Source organism: Lissotriton helveticus, chromosome 10 (assembly GCF_964261635.1).
Source record: "Lissotriton helveticus chromosome 10, aLisHel1.1, whole genome shotgun sequence".
NCBI lineage: Eukaryota > Metazoa > Chordata > Amphibia > Caudata > Salamandridae > Lissotriton > Lissotriton helveticus.
This window is the reverse complement of record NC_136071.1, coordinates 167,327,788-167,343,883: the sequence shown is the minus strand read 5'-3', so window position 1 is coordinate 167,343,883 and position 16,096 is coordinate 167,327,788. Positions and strand designations below refer to the sequence as shown.

At 41.3% G+C, this 16,096-nt stretch overlaps 1 protein-coding gene across 1 annotated transcript in view; it reads left to right on the top strand.

Annotated features, from left to right (window-relative positions):
• Window positions 1-16,096, top strand: part of LOC144786058 (cytochrome P450 3A21-like) — a 296,250-nt gene that overhangs the window by 246,375 nt on the left and 33,779 nt on the right. The window contains exon 11 of the mRNA XM_078665004.1: window positions 11,072-11,298. Coding sequence (XP_078521130.1) covers window positions 11,072-11,298 — 227 coding nt within the window. The remainder of the gene's footprint in view (window positions 1-11,071; window positions 11,299-16,096) is intronic.

The following is a 16,096-nucleotide window of genomic DNA, read 5'->3' as shown; positions in this document are numbered from 1 at the left end:
CAGTACTCAATGCAAATGAAAATCTAATGCAGTAATCAGATAAAGTTGGCTGGAAATTCAACTAGGGAAATGTTTAAGAGTTCAGAGGGTGTTAGGAGGATCCATCAGCCGACATAACTTCTGAAATTCACTCCCACTTTTAAGCTAACTGGGAAGATGTTATACGGTAGTCTACATCTATGTATGTACCCTACCAATAAAGTAAAAATGGGCAGGGTATCAATTCAGAAATAGAGGAACTATCCAGTTACAAATTACTTATTCTATTCTTTTCTTCCATGTTGGGTCCATGAATGTTAGAGTTCATTTTATTAATTCACGGACATTCTCTTCCGCTGAATATTGCAGCAATTTCACCTCCCGTGGCTAGTCTTTCTTGACATATCAGCAATTATCAAGGCTAACTTATTTTCACAGCAGCTGGATTGTGGAAAATGTGCTACTAGCGGAGCATTTTCAGTCTTGTAGCATATACTTCTCCGATGTGAAAATTGCAAACTTGCCCTTTGTGTTTAGATCAGAAGGATGAATTACCAAGGGCAACAAATGCTATATATTGTTTGTGTTGCGAGTGCAGTGAAAGTTTACTTGAAGGGCATTTGCCTTTGAGTCAATGTTTTTGTATTCAAAGAGAATTAACAAACAGTAGAGTTGTCACATTTGTAGGGGCAAGTCACTGTCAAGAGGGACAGTTTGGCCATAAGACTGACACTCTGGATCATGGTTCTATAGGTTCCTTGCAATTCCTTTTTAAAAGCAAACAGAAAGTGCTAGTGCCTCGCAATGTATTTCCTAATTGGGTTCAAGTCTGAATTGAAGGTAGATACACATATTAAATTATTTTCATAATTTGACTGAGGCCTGGGTTCAAAACGAAATTCACTAGGGCAACACCATATCCTCATGAGAGCCTTCTACTGAGTCTAATTAGATACTCCCTGCTGCATACTCCTTTCTCTTTTTGTATAGTTCAGATACAGCTTTTATGAAAGTTGCAATAGAACTATTTCTGGATGGACTCCATTGCTGCATACTATGTTGTTCCAGATTACCCTAACATGTAGAACTTGAGGTACTAGTTGCTAACTATGTAACCAGTCTTCTCATGAATGCAGTTTAAAGTAAACATTAAAAAGTACATTGTAAAACTACATAAATTAAATTGAAGGTCTTCAAAACAAGTCTATTATCACAATGTTTACATAACAATCTTCAACATAGTGTATTAATGAAAAAAGCTATTATCTCTGTAATACGAATGACTAATGTAATCTATAAAAATTACCATCCTGTATTAACTATCCTATTAGATTAATAAAATATAGGTTTCCAAATACCTGTTCTCTCTTCTTGGTTGTGAAGCAACTTTTTCTTCTAACATAAAGGTAGTGAAGCGTCAAAATTTTAGGAGAAAAGTTATACAATATTAACACTTTTAAAATGACAATCTTTTACTTCATTTTCTAAAAAGTGTTTGGTTTTTCCATTATAAATTTGCCTCGATTTTCATATTTATGAAAGGCAGATTTACTATACAGCACCATAAGGCAGTTTTGTATTTTAGAAACTGTTCAGTTTAGCTTTTTTCATAAAATTGCCCACATTTTGCCTCAAAACAAGAAAGTATAACTAAAGGCCCCTTTTGCCACTGTAACATATTGAAAAGCATAACCCATGAAATAATTTCAAAGTAGGTCTAAAATTCTTGAAAAAGCTACAATGATAATGTCCAGTCCTGATAAAACTCTGTTGGTGATAGCCATCTCTACTTAAATCAATTTCATGAAGAAGTAATGGAGATAAACTACGGTTCCAAATCTTTACAAGCAATGACACAGCCAACAGGTTCACCTTTCAGTAGTGTATGTAGAAAATAGCAGACACATTGTTTGAGGAAGCAATGTCATGGGTTCAGCCAGTGGTATGGCTATAAAATACTGTGAGAGGTGGTTTTATGATTGATACTTGTTCAATTTGTTGAAAAAGAAACCAGGTTCAAGCAATTAGTCCGAATGCTAAGAAGTTCCTGTACTTTGACCTCTGTGTGTTCTGGCCTGCAGCAGCCAAGAATACATAGCTAAGTGTTAGTCTAATTTGCAAAACACTTACACCCTCATTATGGATGGGGATACAGTGCTTAATTTGTAAATGAATAAGTGCCATGTCCCAAAGTTTTGCTTAGGCACCAGTGCAGAATACCAAGGTTGCTTGGACTTAATTACACCTCATACTTCTTTAATCCCCCACCAGACTCACACGTCACCTCTATCTCAGTCTATTTCAGCCCAGCTTTCTCTCTTTATCACTGTTTTACATATTTCTGTTCCTCCTTATTCCACCCTTTTGTGATTTTCTCTTTTGTGTGCTGGATCAAAGTTTGTTGGGAAAATTAGGTGTTGGTCCCCAAAAAGGAGTGCCCATGGGCCCCACCTCCAACCACCGGCTGAATTGAAGCACTAGTAGTAGCCAACCCTGAGTGTTAATTTTAGGGAATTAGAAACCAGCCCAAATGCCAGGTCTTCAGGCACTTCCCGGTTGCCCTATTGGCCTGTTGGACCATGTTTGTGGAAGCTAATGTTGTGTAAGCAGTTGCAGTGGCCATTAACAGATATTTTTATGAAGAATTGGTAATTACGGTCTTTAGTACTTCTCGTGAGATTATGGTGATATTGTCCATGTGGGGGTGTACAAAGCAAATGCCTTTCTCCAATGCTTGACTTTGATCATAGAAAATTTAGCTATATTATATGCTTAATGGTTTTGTAGGCAGCACAGATATCAAACAGAATCAAAGAGCATGCATACCTTGGGTCCATGGCTTGGCTAGTTGTGCTGTAATAATCAATTGATTATTGTTAGTTGCTAAATGGGGGTTGAACCCGAAACAAAATTCACCACATTTTCTCCTCAAACCGTCCCCTATTGGTATCTAGTAAGTAAGTACAAAATCTATTCTTTTTGATTATTTAAAACCATTACGAAAATACAATCTAATAAAACATTTTTTGTTAGTTAGCCTTTTCAGTCAGTGCTCTTTTAAAATCTGTATATATTATAAAAATGCAGGAATGTTCGAGTAGTTCCCAGTGTGACAATTTTTCTCTGAGCCTCCGGAGTCTGTGCACAGATTACAGTTTGGAAAGGTTTAAGTTTTTTGTTGTTTTTGTACTTACACAGATGCCACCGGGCCTTGCTTGGATGTTACTAGTTTCAAGAACTTGACTAGCTTCCCATTTAACTGCGGGTCACTTGGGTTAAAGCAGGCAAGCACTGCTTGTCTCCGGTCCGTATGCCTCGTTCGTTAAAGTGCCTTTTTAGGAGATCTGCCCTTTCCTCTTTTAGCTTAATGCAGGAGCATATTAAATGTGCTATATCTTCGTTTCCAACTCTGCATAGCCTGCATAATTTCCTGCAATTCTCTCTCAGCGACGGTGGATGATATGGTATAGCTGGAAGGATTCCTAACCTGTATTTTAAAAAGGATTCTTTTGACTTGCTGGAATACCCCAAATCGAAGTATGCCTGTGGCCCAATTATTTTATAGCTGCTCAGAGTCATTCACGCATGGCTCCTATGTGGTATCTAGTGATAAAACACAGGATTTGATGTATAGTTAGAGTTGCCAAATGAGCCTGGTTTTAAGCATTTTTTTCCACACTCCATATGCTTGAGATAGGTTGATAGTCTGTCTGTCATAATCTGAGTCTGTAGCATGCCTCAGTTATTGGAGGGCATCATTATAAAGGCAGTTTCATTGATGAATGTGGCGACATAGGGTGCAATTGCTGGCATACTCATATTGAGAAAATAGGTTTTGCAAATATTTAAAGAAGGAGACACATTATCTCCCATCTTACTACTTATAGGATTTCAATGAGGGGATTCAATCTAAGATCTTTTGTGAGGATAACAAAGAGGGTGATAGTATGGAGATCCTACCAGCTCTTTAAAGATTCTATAGAGTCTTTATGACAATTCTGCAGTTTTGGCAAGGTGGAACTGAAATTGAGGCTGCTAAGAATGACCTGTTCGTACTTGCAGTTTTAAATTATCAAAGATATTTTCATGTTCTTCTATTGTTGTATTAGTGTTTTGCAGTGGCCTTTCAGTTGCCACTGGTGAACTATTGATTGGCCATAGATTTTGCTCATTTGAACTCTTTGCATTTGAAATATTGTATTTGCTCAATGACCCAATGTCTACAAAATATATGCATGATAAATAAATGTTTTATCTTTCTTAAGCCAATCAACGCAGAGGTCAATGGTGATAGCACCCAAACTCCTTAGGAAACAGTAGGCTTTATCGGTGGGGCAAGATGGCGCCCGCACGGCTGGACGTGCAGGACGTGTGAGCTGACCTCTCTCTCTGACCCACAGGTGATTTGCGAAAAACTGCGAGAGAGATGCTGGCTTAAAGAGCTGAATAGAGCTGAATTGATCTTAGGAAAGAAACGAAAAAAGAATCGTGTGTGAGTTTCTCCTTTTCCTACCTTGTGGAGAGCATAGCAAGTGCACTGCAAGAGCGACGGAGAAGACGGAGAAGAGAACGCTGACACTGATGCTGATGTTGAAGGTGTTCATAGCGCTAACGAGACTCCGCCGAGCCTGGTGGGCGGCAACTTTCACAGGTGTTGCTGCTTGGCTCCGCTGCGAGCATACTGAACGCCACTTCACGGGAGGCTGTGAGAGAAGAGGTGCTGCGAGAGCTTTTTTTGAAATTGCTCCGAAAGGCACACGGAAAAAACGGGATCCCGAGATTAACAACACTGCAGCCGTGAATGGAGGTGAGAAGAATATAAGCGGGGCTGCGGCTGCGGTAAAGAAAAATGGGGCAGGGTTAAATTCAGAAATCTCCAGTCTCGCTAGACAAACGCTCTCTACCCTGTTCCTAGCTGCAGAGGAAAAAAAACGTAAAGAAAAAGAAGCGGCGCGCAGCCCACAGTTAAAGAACAACACGGGAGAGATTATTACCTTAACGGAGGGGTCACAGAATGATAATTTGCAAGAACAAGCTCCAATTATGACGCCACAAACTGTTAATACACCACTTGAAAACTCATTTCTAAATGAAAATATTGGTGTCATAATTGCAGATGGAGAGCCTACTGAGACTAGTAACAGACTATTAGAGGGACATGCTACAGAATCTCTTGAGGGCTCTAACATGGCAGAGAAGGGCTTTAACGTTAGGGTAGATACAGCTGCATCTAATGAGGCAGAATCCGTGGATTTCTACTCAGTGTCAGAAAATTCAACCTCTTCATGTGAAGATTTGGCCACACAGTACTCCACACAAATGCATATGGAGGAAGTTGAAAGCGAGGTGGACGATGATGAAATTGATGATTTCACAGAGGAAAGCCCTATCACTGTGAGGGGTGAAGGGGATGCTTCTATGATAGAGGGAGCTGTGGGAGGATATCAAGAAGGTCCAGCAGGCAATATTACTTTAGATACAATATATCAAACAATCTTGAGCCATATGGACAAAACTGAGCCAGAAAGCCATAAAATACAAAATTCCTGCCGGAAGCTCAAAAACTCTATCCGTAGATTAGCAAAATCACAGGCAGACTTCGGGGAAAGATTTACTGAGGTCGAAACCAGAATATCTAATATTGAGGATGAATTGCAAAAACAGAAAGTGGCCACTGAAACGTTAAGTGCTAATAAAGAGGACTTATTATGGAAAATGGCCGACTTTGAAAATCGCGCACGACGCAACAATTTAAGACTTATGCAAATTCCCGAAGGAAAGGAAGGACAGGATCCACGTAAGTTTATTGTGGAGTTGTTCCAGAAGGCATTCCCGGACTTGAAAAAATGGGATTGGGAACGAGAGATTGAGCGTGCCCACAGGTATCCTTTTAACATTCAACTTCGATCTGGACAGAATGCTACTAAACCAAGACCTTTTCTAGTAGCATTCAATAGTTTTCGTGCTAGAGAAGATATATATATGCACACTCGACCAAACAGCAAAGGCAAGTGCGAAGGGTTTACTTTCTTTGCAACCTCGGATTATAGTAAATACACGATGGATACTCGTTGGCAGCTTTGACAGTTGGTGAACCAATACCAAACAAAGGGAGCACAAGCTTATATTATGAACCCGGCTAAGCTTAAAGTGATATATAAGGAGAATACTCGTTTTTTCACTAATGTTACAGCAGCAAAGGAATACCTGCAAAATATTAAGGATTCTTAGATCCTAGATTGAATGATTTTGAATGACTCAGTTGGTATTTATCAATGATTTTGCTAAGGAACTAGCCAACGGACATGCATTTTGTATGAAACTCAATATAGAATGTTCTTATCATATTATTATTTTTTTTTTTACAGGAATGGTTTAATACTTAAGAGACATATAGTATTGTCTAATTCTGTTCCTAAGAGTAAAACTGGGATTAAGAATAGGAAGATTTAGATATAATGAAATTAATCGTTTCTTTATAAACTACAAAATGGAAGAAAAGAAGCCTGTGGGGGGACAGTGGGGGTTTGCTGCTCATTACCATCACCAGGACCGGGAGTCCGAAAGCCTCGGTAATGGAGGGGGGGGAGGGAGGGGGTGGAGGGGGAGGGTGTTCAGGGGGTTGTTCGTGGAGGGTGGCACTGGGGTTAAAGGGGAAAAAATCCACGTTGGGGTCTAATGACTTTATAGAGAAGACAAAGAAATTAAGTTTTAACAAGAGAGCATTATTTGAGCGTAGGATGGGATATAGGATGGGATGTACTAAAGTAATCATTAATCATGCAGAAGGTAAAGAGAGCGGGAAATTACGGTAATGGGTAGCAGTATTAAAATATGTTCTTTTAATGTCTCTGGCCTCAACAACATAAATAAAAGGAAAAGGATTGCATCTGAAGTCCGTTTTTTGAAGCCAGATATTTTGTGTATACAGGAGACCCATCTTCCCTGGGAGAAAAGGGGGTTAGCCACTGAGTTAGGATATACAGTTTTAGCGGCATCTCAGCAAACAAGTTTGATAAGAGGGGTAATGATATTGATGAGACCGCGTTTAGGTATACTTGTACGCAGCTTAACTGACAAATGGGGCAGATGGGTGATAATAACATTAAACATAGGAGGTACTCATGTAACGATATGTTCTATATATGGATCCAATTTGGACGAGGCGGAAGTATTCGAATATTTAAATTCTGAGTTGCCTAACTGGAGTTCTCCCCTAGTGGTATGCGGCGACTTAAATATAAATATGGCCGCGGGGGAATTAGAGGCTGGCCCAGAGAACTATAAGGGGCGTAAACCTTGTGTATTCAAAGCAGTATATAATTTAGTTAAACATCATGCGTTGGTTGACATTTGGAGTAAAAACTTTCCAATATCACCCGGGTATACTTATTACTCCTCACCACATAGGAAATTTGTCCGTCTGAACTACTTCTTTACTTCAACTAGTATCCAATCACATATTAAGATCCAACTATATCCCAGGGTAACATCGGATCACTCCCCTTTAATAATTAAGATACCCCATATTGGTGAAATGCGACAAAATAGGAGCTTTTCGTTCGATAGGAAATTGTGTTTGGATGCACAATACAGAGAACACATGGGTAAATGGATAGCAGAGTTCTTACAGAATAATATGGGTTCCGCTAATATTGAAATAATATGGGATACATGGAAAGCTTGTTTTAGAGGGGAAGCGGTGAGTTTTGGACTTCATAATCAAAATCTGCAACAGGGGAAGATGCGGGAATTGTATGATCAGCTGTGTAAAGCAGAAGAAAATTTGATAAAAGAAGTGGAGAAGAGGGATAATATGACAAAAATTCAGGAATGTGAAGGGATAATCGCCAAATGTCGTGCCCATATCACAGGAGTTTGGTGTGAGGAAATAGCTAAGAAATACTTAACATATAGAAGGTATATTCATGAGTACGGAGAGTCTATAGGACGGGCATTAGCCTTAAAATTAAAAATGAAAGGCTCTACCCGTCAAATTATGAAAATGCAAGATAAAAATGGGGCAATGACTGAAGATACAGAGAAAATATTGGAAATATTATATCAATTTTATAGTGAATTATATACATGTCAACCTAATCCCTCTCCTGAAGCTTTTCTGCAGGAGGCTATACACAGTAAGTTAACCGATCTTGAGAAAGAATTATTAGACCAGCCCTTTTCAATAGAAGAACTGGAAAGAGCAGTAAAAAATACTCCAAATGGAAAAGCAGCCGGCCCTGACTTTATCCCAGGGGAGGTGTATACATGTTTTTTGAACCTTTAAAAAACTTTATGTTGGAGACTTTTAGAATGGCACAATTGGGGAGGGCCCCACTGTCTTAGGATGATGCTTCAATTGTAATATTTCCTAAAAAAGGGAAACCACTGGAACAGCCTGCCTCATATCGTCCCATATCTTTGCTAAATTGCGATAGCAAGATTTATTCAAAGATGCTTGCAAACCGTATCTCCAAGGTTATAACACCATTAGTATCATTAAGTCAGCATGGGTTTATCCCAAATAGAGGGACTATATCACATATTAATAAAGTGATCACCTTGATAGATATAGCAGAAATCGATAAAAGAGACTTGGCGTTGATATTACTCGACGCTGAGAAAGCGTTTGATCGTGTAGGGTGGGCATATTTGTGGGCAGTAATGAATAGAATGGGATTTGGCAAACACTTCTTGAGAGCTAATAAAATACTATACCGCTCACCTAATGCGAGAGTTGTAGCTATCGGTAGAAAATCAGAAAAGATAATTATTACAAGAGGTACTCGTCAGGGGTGCCCCTGTTCTCCACTTCTTTTTGCGTTATTTATCAACCCATTTTTATTAAAACTATCAGAATCACCATATATTAAACCCTTCATAGTCTCATCTATACCCCATTCAGTATTCGCATATGCGGATGATATGGCTATCATCACCACAGACCCAAGACAGGCTATGATAGAGATCGAATGCTTGGCTATAGATTTCGGAAATAGCTCTGACTACAAACTAAACGCTGCGAAAACGCAGGTACTCTGCTCAGATACTGTTCAATTTAATGATCACAGAGTCACTCATGAAGTGACATATTTAGGAATTATAATTAAATCCCATACACAGGAGATAGTAGAGGCTAATTGGGGCAAAATAATGCTACAAATTAAACAATCCCTAGATAGGTGGGGGAGACTTCAATTGTCTATAATAGGGAGAGGCAACATCATTAAGATGAATGTATTAGCGAAAATCTTATATCTATATCGAAGTATTCCCTTAGAGATACCCTTAAATCATATTTACAAATTGCAAAGTTTATGTACAAAATTTTTTGGGGCACCCAGTAAAACTAGACGAGCAATGAAATAGCTGACCCTGCCCATAGAGAGAGGAGGGCGTGGGATCCCGGATTTTGTGTTCTATTATTATGTTTGTTTTTTTACAAGGAATGAGAATATTGTTGACGGGAGAACAAATTGAGGATCCGGCAGAATCCCCGTCGATATTTTATCTACTATTAGGGGAACATGTGAGGGGATGTTTGTTAAAAGAACTGGAGGGGAACTACTATAAACACACTCGATTTAAGGTGGTTGAATCCGCATATAAAGTCTGGAGAAGGGTTGCAAGGATAATGAAGTTAGAGAGAATTGTGTATCATACTCCCTTTTCTGCGGAAAAAATACTACCATCGATATTTTGGGATAATGTAGCAAAGGAATGGAGCAAGAAAGGTGTGAGTAGAATTGGAGATCTATATGATACTGATGGAATATTCAAATCTTTCTCTAATATGAGCAGCAAATACCATTTACCTCAGTCATCTTTTTTTAAATATCTCCAAATTAGAGATTTTTGTTCAAAGAAATTAAACAGATCTAGCCCTAATAAATTAATAGAGGCTGTCCAATCAAAAAAAAGGATAGGCATGATATATCGATTGCTGATGGATTACAAACCAGATGATTTGAACAAATATAATGTATATTGGCAGAATCAGTTAGAGGAAATTGATCTAAATATTGCGGATTATATTTTGATGGCTAAAGATATATGTTTGTCCGCCAATCTGAAAGCCCAACTATATAAGACAATATTCAGATTATACTATACTCCTAAACGTATGGCAACATGGGGGCCTATGTATGATGGAAAATGTTTTCGGTGCGGAGGGGAAGATGCAGATATTGTTCACGTTTTTTATAAATGTTCGAAATTATCGTCTTTTATATCTAGTATAGAAAAATTTATATCTTCAGTCATACATCATCCGTTTAAAATATCCCCCGCACTTATGTTAGTTGGGGGAGGACAAAGTGTTAATGAAAATGAGAATATATGTAAATTTAAGAATTTCTTATTTATCGCTATGACTATAGCTCGATTATGTATACCTACAGAATGGTTACAACCTGAAGCACCGATGTTTGAATTCTGGAGAAGGAAATTGTTTAATATATATGAATTAGAATGGAATTTGTATGCTTTAAAGGGTGTTAGGAAAAAACGATTAGGTATATTGACATGGGGAATACTCAAAGAGTATTTGGATGAATAATTGTTTACTTTTTTTTTTCTATTCTATATATGTTTTTTTTTGTTTACAGGGAACCCGTCCTTCCCACCTACCTGTTATAATCAAATATCATTGTAAAAGAAGACACTGAATGTTTATCTTTTTTAAGTTGTGAACGTAATACTTGTGTTGTCAAATGACCCAACGATGGTAATAAAAAAACAAAATTCAAAAAAAGGAAACAGTAGGCTAATGCTTGTTTTAGAAGCCATGCTTTGGAAATAGGAAGTGTGTGGAGACATGTCTGGTTAAGGTTTTGTAAGTCTTTTAAAGTTGGTATAATTAAAATTCAAATGTTTTAGGAAGATGAATGACCTAGAAGGGGGAAGGCACCAGATTTGTAAACCATTCACTTCAGGATAGTAGGCCCATCAAGCATAAGTTCTGTATCTAAGAGTTGGTAGTGTAATAAGATCTCTTGCACTATATGGGTGATGCATTTGTGTCAAAAAAGAAAACTGTATATCACGTATAATGTTTCACCTCTCAACCTATGGTATTTTCCATTAACTGTAGGCTCCTGCCACATATGATGCACTTATGCAGATGGAGTACTTAGAGATGGCAATTAATGAGACCCTCAGAATGTACCCGCCTGGAGGACGACTTGAAAGAGTCTGTAAGAAGACAGTGGAGGTGAATGGTGTGACAATCCCAGAAGGAGTAGTGGTGATGATCCCGTTATATCCACTTCACCGAGATCCCGAGTATTGGTCAGAACCAGACGAGTTCAATCCTGACAGGTATCATTAACATATGAAGGGTGCAAGAAGAGGACAGAGTGATAGCGAGGAGGTCCATTAATTTTATGACTACCTATCAATGATTCAAGTTACTGAAGAAATAAGTGCACCGTGGAGAAGAAAACTGGAATAAGTTAAGACTGAGTTTCAAGTCACTTTTATGAGCAGTTAGATTAAGCTAAAATTGTGGTCTCTTACAGCACCCATTGCAGGACTAACCTGAGTTTTAACTGAGCACAAACGTATATGTTACAATAGAATGTGAGACCTTGGGCCTCATTATGATGTTGGTCGAAGTTGCCTCCGACCAACATCTCTGCGGTTGCAGAACCGACAACCTCTGGTCGACACTCCCAAAACCGTAATTACTGTGCAACCGCACATGCTGTGGTCGCAGACTCCCATTTTCCTATGGGACCCTGTTCAGTGGCCAGAAACTGTCCGCAGCACAAGCTCCCATAGAGAAATAGGAGTTTCTGCAAATCTCTGTACTGTGTGGCAGACACCATTGGTGCCGCCCAGACCTACAACGGTAGGCCGCAGAGTGAAGGGGGCCCTGCTAAAGGACCCCAAAGTCACTTTCCGACAGGCTTTCCATGTCAGAAATCCCGACATGGAAAGCCTATCGGAAATTGACATCACTATCCCGACGGCGGAAACACCGTCTTTTAGGGATTGGCAGTCTGCAGTTTGACAGCTGGCCAGCCGACAGTAGCTGGGGGCGGCAGCTGTAATGAAGGCTAGAGCTGCGGCTCCGTCTAAACTCACGGAGGCGGCCGGCACTAGGGTCGGCGCAACCGCTCCCAGCCTGCTACCCCAACTGCTGCCCCAACCGCTCACTCCCCCTGGCCCTGCTTGATGGTAGGGCCCAACCAAAGACTTTAAGGGACCTCCAGGACCCCACGCTGCACCTCCACGCTGAACCTTGTTTACACCTCGTGGGCCTCCTTGTTGACCCCCCAAACCCTGCAAACCCTGCAAAACAGAACAAGGGAGAGAGAAAGACCGGGGCGGGTTGGCCCAGTTTTGTACCGGACCAGACTTTAGGGATTTCAGGGAATCTAAGGATCGCCAAGAATTCAGGGATTTTAAGGAACATCCACTCAGACCCCTTGGGCCATTTCCACCGGCCTTTTCTCCAGCAGCCTGTTGTACAAGCAGCAAGTCCGCCCAGAAAGCTGCAGTGGAATCTCAAAGGTAACAGTAAAAGCAATAGTAAGGCGCATTCATGCTACAGGTATACAGTATGCCTACCAGCTTGCAACAGCTCGCCGCAAAACATTAAGGCAGGGCAGGCGGACATAGTCCATAACCCACTGCATAGATAGCAAAATCTCTGCCATGTGATGGCTATATCCACCCTTTCTACCGGGTTTACCCTGGGGTAAACCCGGTATAGTTAAAGTAGGTTAAAGCAGGTGCCTAAATATGGTGGGATTCCCAGGAGGACCAGGTGCAACCGAGCTCCTGGTACAGACACCTCCTAAACTCCAGACTCCACTCCAAGACGCGAAACTCTTCTATCTGTCCTCGGTCCCCCACCGCCACACGTACTTAGGACCCGGACAAGGGCATCACTACCTCAATAAAAACAAGTACACACCTGCTAGTGGCAAGACCAAAGCAGAAATCTAAATCCACCTCTGGGGATATGCCATCACATGCAGGCGCATCTGGGGGAGCAGCGACCCGGCCTATTAATCCAAAGACATACGATTTGTGCAGCTGGGTACGGACCCCAGATTCGACCTTTGCAGAGTGTATCCCTGGCACCAATAGTCGGGTGCCTCAAAGATAACGCAATCAATGCTTCCTCACCCACAAAGATGCAAGGCACACTTTCGATGGGCACTGATAGCAACAGTGGTACCGGACCTGCATTCGCATCAACTGGAACAGAAGCTTCCCATTCAACAGCCACAAGCATAGCACCTAGGGAAGCCAGTCCCTTCCGACAGAAGAAAAGGTACCATTCTTGCCATAACCTGGAGGCTCAAGTACAGAATTTGAGCCTCCCAACATGGAGGAAAGAACGCAACAAGGAAGCCCCTACACTGCCACTGCCCTAGAGGGACTAGATGGCATCATCAGCCCGTTCGACACCTCAAAGCCGACTTCCCACACCTTGCACGCAGAAAACAAGGCAACAAAGGGTGAGCCTCATCAAGACCAAACCTCGCACATGTGAATTGAGGGCTAATGCATCATCTTCGACTCTTTTTCAGAGCCAGAATTAAGCTGCTCCCTGTATACATCACCTTCGCTACTACCATTTGAGCTCTCATGCATGCAAGATATTTTGCTAAAATCTGTTAATTCCTCCTTGTCTGAAGCCATAAATGCTCTAACATGGCAATCAAAGAAATTGGAATTACATATGGAAACCATCCAAATAATGGCACTTACAATGGCTGACATGGCCAAGAAAGTTGGTAGGATTGAGGCAGCCAGCAGCAGTCCGACCCCCTCATCCAAATGCCAGTGCCCAGAGATAGTGGACAAAGTGGCATCCCTTGCCAAAGTACTTACCTCGTTGGTGGAGGAGTTAAAACTAAAAAATAAAATCTGCCAGGCTCACAGTCCTCTGGAGACAAAATAAATGAGCCTGTAGATGCAAGCAGAGATCCTGCTCCCGCTCCCAGCTAATCTAAGCAGCAGGCTAAAACCAATGCAACCTGGTTACCTCATCCAGAGTAAATGACAGAGCACAGCAACCAAATAGTGAATACAACTCCATACAACCTAGGGATTACAGGCCCTCAGGGGGTGTCTCAAATAGCACTGCCCATGTCACGTAGAGAGAAGAAATGCCTCAAAAAACAAACAAAAGCATTTAAATGACAATTAACAAACACTTCTTGGCACAAACCAAGCAACAAAGCAGGAAGAAAAGAACCACCAAAGCGGAACACCGATGGTGGAAATAGTTCACCTTTCTTCCACATATTGCTTAAAAATGCAGATCCGCCGGCCACCCCAGAACCGGGTGCCCCAACAACAAAAACTATCACAGTGCAGACATATGCACAGTCTACTACGGGGACCTGCAAGGCACAAATACTGCCCACTTCGCAAGGGGATAAAACACCCCAGGCCTGGACTGAAAAGCCGCAGACAGTAAACATTCAAAACTTTCATCCATGGGGCAAAAATGCCAATGACAACCAACAGAGCACTCTGGCCAGTGATTCAGGTATAACCACTCTAACTCTGCACCCGAGGGCCTCCACTCCTTGGCCTCTCAGTTCTTCCCAGGCACTTATATAAGTCTACCAACTGCATCATAATATGGTCCAGGGTCAGAAACAAATAAGCAAGGGAGTCTCAGCAATAGAGAAAGTCCAACAGAGCAACCCATTTGGTTCGACATAGTGCACAGGGGCAAAGTACTCTCAAGCCCAGCACAAGGGGCAGAAACAAGCACCTTAGGGCACTCACAAGATCCATGCAGCATTCACCTGCATGCCCTCAAAACTTCAGCTATACAAAGGTGCTCTTATATGGACAATTGGACATTAGTCTTAGGCCAAATACCTCTGTTCTAGAGGATGGACAACCGTCAAAGACCAGTATGGCTATGTTGTATTTTTCAAGAGGCAATATGGATGTCCTTAACAGAACAACCATCCTTAAACTTCTACACCATATACACTCGCTGTCTCATATCACCTCCAGGGATATTTCTAGGGTGCAATTTGTAACCACGACAAAACAACCTAGGAAGGAACAAGCCATCATAATCTGGTGCGGCGCAAGCCTATCAGCAAGTGGGGGATCGACATCCAGATGGTCGACAAGGAAAATTACCCATTCATCTTCCACACACCCCCAACAATATTCCAACAACTTCTGTCCTGAAAGGGATCAGCCAAGGGGCAACTCTTCTGGAAAACGCAAATATGAACATCAAGTGCAGGGTGGATTGCCAGCATGGTGGTAGGTTTGTCACAGCGACTAACGTAGACTGTCCACCTCCCCGGCTTCCACCTTCTCCAAACTCAGTTTACTGGGGTTGGGTCACCTCCAACATGGACGACAAGACTTGGCCTCAACCCTAACATGCATCCCCTTCTTTACAAGAAGGCTATAGAAAGCCCTCAAATATTAAACATCCTCACTTGGAATGTTGCAGGTATGCATCAGACCCTATAAAGCCCGACGGCAATCACGCTCCTTGAAGGGACAGATCTTTTTTGTGTGCAAGAAACTTGGGCAACTACATCTAATCCCCTTACAGGCTTTGCAGGATTTTTCAAATCAGCAACAAAAACCAGGCTATTTGGGAGACCATTTGGGGGCATTTACTCACACATAAAGCATTCCCTGAAGCTGAGCTTTACGTAAATAAAAAACACCTCCACCATGGTTCTAGCTGGCATCCTGAAAGGACTCAATGGTGCTGAAGGACCACTATCTATCCTACTGATCAATGTATACTATACCCCCCACGGCCAAGGAGCCTACAATAAGTTCACCTGGCTGATCAAACACATTGAAAACTTGATAATACAACATGTATCACTGGAAGTTATCATCCTCGGGGACTTTAACATGCACTACCGAGGAGGATGGAACGCTGACGGTAGTACAATAGGGAGCACTGAAAAATTCAACATCCTCCTACAGACATATAACTTAGAATCAGCTAACTTCCTATCTACACTGTCCGACCGGGGTATAGTCCATCCACCTACCTATAACAACTAGACAACCATTGACTATATCCTACTGAGCCAGCGATTAGGGAAGTTCAGGATAAGCTACGAAGTGCTCCCTCAGACTGAAAGTGACCACGCAG